This window comes from Olea europaea, unplaced genomic scaffold, assembly GCF_002742605.1.
Source record: "Olea europaea var. sylvestris unplaced genomic scaffold, O_europaea_v1 scaffold5334, whole genome shotgun sequence".
Taxonomy (NCBI): domain Eukaryota; kingdom Viridiplantae; phylum Streptophyta; class Magnoliopsida; order Lamiales; family Oleaceae; genus Olea; species Olea europaea.
Window position 1 is genome coordinate 1 of NW_019263659.1, and position 4,591 is coordinate 4,591.

Here is a 4,591-nt window from a genome sequence, read left to right on the forward strand (position 1 = left end):
TTTATTAAGAGTCTACACGTTTGATATGGGAAAAGTAAAATTCGAATCATTGTGTTGAATTTTGACATATAATTAATATTTTTAAAAAAAATAAATCTTGAGCATATACAACAAGAAGGCTTGTTAAACCGATTTTATTCAACCAATTGATCTAAAATCTTACTTCTATCGAATCTTACATGCATATTTATTTAAATGAGTGACGACAAGATTTAAACTCAAATATGCTTATTCTGATACAATATTGAGCTCTAAATTTAAATCTTGAATAGTTGGACATAATCACATGTATATATAATTTAAACAATATCTTTAGTCGGGGAATTATTAGGTTTTTAGAAAACTAGAGAAACAAAAAGTCACATAATTAATGTCATTTTTGGATCTCCACATCAATGGGAGCCTAGATATGGACACTACATGGACTACCAAAATAATGCTCCTTGTTTTGACAACTAAATGACTCATGATCATGATTTGAAAGTTTGTTTAAACCTAACCTGTAACAGCAGAGCAAGATCGAACAATATAATGAATAAGATTTTAACTTATTTTTCTCTTAGATACCTCCGTATCTATTCTTGTTTAGCAACTACAAAATATATAATTTTATCTTCATTCTCATAAAGATATGCTCCACGGAAGAACGTAAATACCTGAAGTTCAAATTTCTACCACTCAAAATTGGTAATCAAATGATAGAGAGGCAAAGAGAAGAATATAAATGCAAGAAAAATGACTCAATTTAGTAAATTAGAGTTTCATAGCATAGCCAAGTAAATCAAACCTTCTGTTCAATCTGCCAACAACAATTGAACCAGAAACCTAGCACGAACCGGGAACTTTTACAGAAGAGACAGAACGAGAAGTTCCTCTCACGCCACGACAATTGCAAGAAACCAAAGTTCACATCTCAACAAATTTCATGAAACAAAAACTATATTGGAAAGCTTGACTTTAGATATCGTACGAAAATCCTCGGAAATCGCCCGGTGACAGGGTCGCTGATTCTTTAGAACAGGTACTTTTGATAGCCTCTAAAATGTACTTGTAGCCCGAAAAAACCTCCATGAGGGACTGAGTAATTCATGGTCCTCCGTTTTAGTTCAACTTGTATATATCACTGCCTACTATAAACTTAGAGTATTCATACAGCAATTTGTTCTAGGCTGCAATTCCTGATGAACAATCAGAAACAAATTAGAACATCGGCATGGTATGTGCACGATTACCTATTTACAGCGTGTATCAATGTAACTTGTGAACAAAATATTTTTGTTATCCAGGAAACATGATATATCTATGTTGATCAGTTCACAAACTTGAATAAATTACGAGAATTGTCGCTTCTCTATATGTTAAAATGTAAATGGGAACTACATAGAGGAGTATAGTGGAGTCGAGATATAAAATATTTACCTCTATTTGACCTAGTCGTAACACTATAACCACCTCCGACATAACCAACAGAATTTTTAGGTGTAACATCTGCAGCTGCAGTGCTGAGCCCGTAACCAAAGGAGGCAGACCCTTCTAGCTCTGGAGACAATGAACGCCAAGCAAGATCACCGTAACTTGTATTAGCTCCATACAAGTTCCCAAAACCATCATCTTGGGCCTCGTTTGCGGCAGAATATGCTGATGTAATCACATTGTCTTCAGTGTTTCTATTGTAACCTCCCCTGCCACCAAAACTATTTTGTCTGCTGCTATAGTTGCCAAAATCACCACTGCTTAAAGAACCATTACCCCCACCTTGTGCTGAAATGGGGGAGGAGCCCCAAGTTCCCCCAATACTACCTAAACCACCAACTATGCCAGTATTCCCGCTTCTCGAGCCAACAAAAGTCTCAGAGATCATAGAGTTTGTACCAAAATTAAGACTCTCATTGCCCCACATGTTTGGGTTTATTGAGTCCAACAAAGAACCATTTCCTCCATCACCCATATTATATCCAATGAGATTTCCATATCTGCTTTGATTTCCTCTATAGTAGCTGTTCATGATACGTCCATATCCCAACCCTGGTTCTCCAGTCATCCCATAGTTCGAGCTCAACCCCAAGTCCAAGCTTAGTCCCGTGCTATAATTGGAGGGGCTATATGGAAGATATCCATTCCGAGTTACGGACATGGGACTAAATCGACCGTCCATTCTCATGCCATAGCCTCCCAAGGAGATTGAATTATAGCCTTGAGTAATAGAATCGAGGAAACTGCTCGCCCTATTTAGACCATGGTTATATCCAGTTAATGGGCTTCGAGTTGGTCCTGGAGATAACTCCTTTGGAACAGCTCGTTTAACCTCAACCATTTTCCCATTAAGTTCATGAAAGGTTTTGAATAAAACTTTATCCACTGCCTCCTCCGAATCATAAGTAATAAAGCCAAAACCTCTAGGCCTTTGTGTATTATGGTCATACATGACCACAACATCTGTTATCGTTCCAAATTGTTCAAAGTACCTCTTGAAGTCGCTTTCAGTGACTGTTGATGCCAAGCCACCCACAAAAATCTTTTTCGTGCGGGCAGGACCAGGCGATCCTTGAACACTTCCGTTGTTTCTGTTGATGTTTTGATGATCATCCCTAGGAACAGCCTTTTTTGCCTCCACCTAAAGAATCAAACGATCAAATGATGTAAATTAACTGCTATCAAATTTTCAAACAGTAGCACAGAAGACATTCTGATCATTACTTCATAAGAAGCAATATAAACGATGCTGAAGAATGCCCTTCTCTACAAAAATATGAATACTACCTGCTGAAACTTCTGGCATGTGATGCTAATTAGCCTAGAGGTCACAAGAAATATGAATAATTTCAGTAATAATGTTCTCTCATAATTGGTAACTCGACATGACATTTGTGTTAAGAACTACAGGAATTTTAAAGTTATGCTTTAGTAAACTATTAGATGAGATCTGAATCCGTGAGAAACATATGTTCCACTATGCCAAAAGAACAAAGGAATCCAAAGGGAAAAAAAAGAAAAGAAAAAGTGCAACAAGAATAACAAATTTAGTCCCTAACTTCACCAAGTGCTAAGCACTTAGGAAGAACTTGACACCAGCTCCACATTCTACCTGTTCCCCATCCTTTTACTTGATTGATAAATTTTCCATGAATTAATTTACTGCATGCCTAGAAATATCACATGTTCGTCAACAATAGTCCACGTTCTATGCGTACCAGTTCAGATGACGACCACAAGATTGCCTTGTTCTAGTTAAAAACAACCTTCTCTGGGTCCTTATTAGCTTTAAGCTTATGATAAGATAATAAATAAGCTTCCATCATGCAAATATACCACATAACAAAAGTACTCCAAATGAACTGTATTAGATTAATTCCAGCGGAAGTCGAGGAGGATATAATTGGACAATAGATGAAATATACACTAACTGCATGCCATATTAATACATGATGAATTATGCATACGCCAACAAACATTGATTTGATTTTTCAATTAAAATGTTTCGAAAATGCAGCATCAAAATTGAATCATCAAATGCTTTGCAGAATGCGAACGCTTAACTTACAGTTCTTCCATCTATCGTGTGTCTTTCCCTGACAACTATTTCAGCAACAGAAGTATCTGCAAAAACAACAAAACCAAAACCACGGGCACGGCCAGTGTTGCGATCTTTCATTATCAGAGCTTCCACTACTTCACCAAAAGTTTGGAAATAGTTTCTCAGACGCTCTTCATTGGTCTCCCAAGAAATTCCACCAATGAACACCTTGCCGGGATTCATTTCCATTTCTGCACCCCGCGTTGGCAATCATCAAATAATTCCCAATTAATCAAATCTAAACCAATTGAATTACTACATTTGCATAATCACATAATAAATTTTCCAATCAATCAGATCATTCAAAGTAAAGAGCACGCAATGAATCTATCAACAATTAACCCAAAACTGGAACATTAAACTACTTCATGAAACAATTTGATTTCCAATTTTTATACACCTCACTCATCAAAGAATCTATTATCAGAAAAAAATACAATCAATATAAAACATGATAATGTAGATGAATTAACAAAAACAATACCTAATTAAGTAAATTACAATTTACAATATAAACTTGGAGATTTCTTGCACTTAAATGAAATCTGGGCAATCTTTGATTCAGCAGGGAATCATATGATCTTTATCAGATCAATAGACCCAGAATCCAGAATCCCTGAGAAACAATAAAGATTCAAACTTTGACTCGAAACAGTCAAGAAAAGATCAATATGTAACAAAAAACAAGCTTTAATTTACCAACAGACAAAGACCCAGATAAGAAATGGTTACAATTCAAGATCTAAGAGGAGGCATGGATTGAGAAAAGCAGAGGGCTTAGAGGCCCTCTTAGTTATTTTTTTCCTCCCTTTTTCGTTTTCTTGTTTATCAAAATCAGTCTTTGCTTCAATTACCAAGATTGTATATTTATAGTATATTTTACGTGAAAGAGAGAGAAAATAGAAAGGTAATGTGATTGATTTTCACTCCTCCACTGGGTAAATATGGTGTTGATGTATGTGCGTGCGTGTGGTTTACACCATAAGAGGGAGCACTCTTTGGCTATCCTCTCGTGTG

At 36.1% G+C, this 4,591-nt stretch overlaps 1 protein-coding gene across 6 annotated transcripts; it reads right to left on the reverse strand.

The window, feature by feature from the left end:
* Window positions 1–721: 721 nt before the first annotated feature.
* On the reverse strand, window positions 722–4,585 carry LOC111388882 (heterogeneous nuclear ribonucleoprotein 1-like). 6 transcript variants are annotated; one of them, XM_023013705.1, is made up of 5 exons: window positions 4,307–4,585; window positions 4,059–4,190; window positions 3,542–3,765; window positions 1,420–2,614; window positions 737–1,178 (listed from the first exon to the last, which is right to left on the reverse strand). In XM_023013705.1, exons 3-5 carry the CDS (start codon window positions 3,761–3,763, stop codon window positions 1,165–1,167), a joined length of 1,431 nt encoding a protein of 476 aa, XP_022869473.1. In that variant the 5' UTR covers window positions 3,764–3,765; window positions 4,059–4,190; window positions 4,307–4,585; the 3' UTR covers window positions 737–1,164. The 6 variants fall into 6 exon arrangements, with proteins under 6 accessions (XP_022869477.1, XP_022869473.1, XP_022869472.1 ...); XM_023013704.1 differs by having other exon boundaries at window positions 4,274–4,585; XM_023013709.1 differs by having other exon boundaries at window positions 722–1,178; window positions 4,059–4,585.
* Between the last annotated feature and the right edge of the window lie 6 nt (window positions 4,586–4,591).

What these genes read in the sequence shown, in the direction of transcription:
- LOC111388882 (XM_023013709.1), bottom strand. Translation starts at nt 3,763, where the DNA reads ATGGAAATGAATCCCGGCAAGGTGTTCATTGGTGGAATTTCTTGGGAG. An exon ending in ACACGATAGATGGAAGAACT is followed by an intron (nt 2,615 to 3,541) that starts GTAAGTTAAGCG and finishes TTGATTCTTTAG; the next exon opens with GTGGAGGCAAAAAAGGCTGT.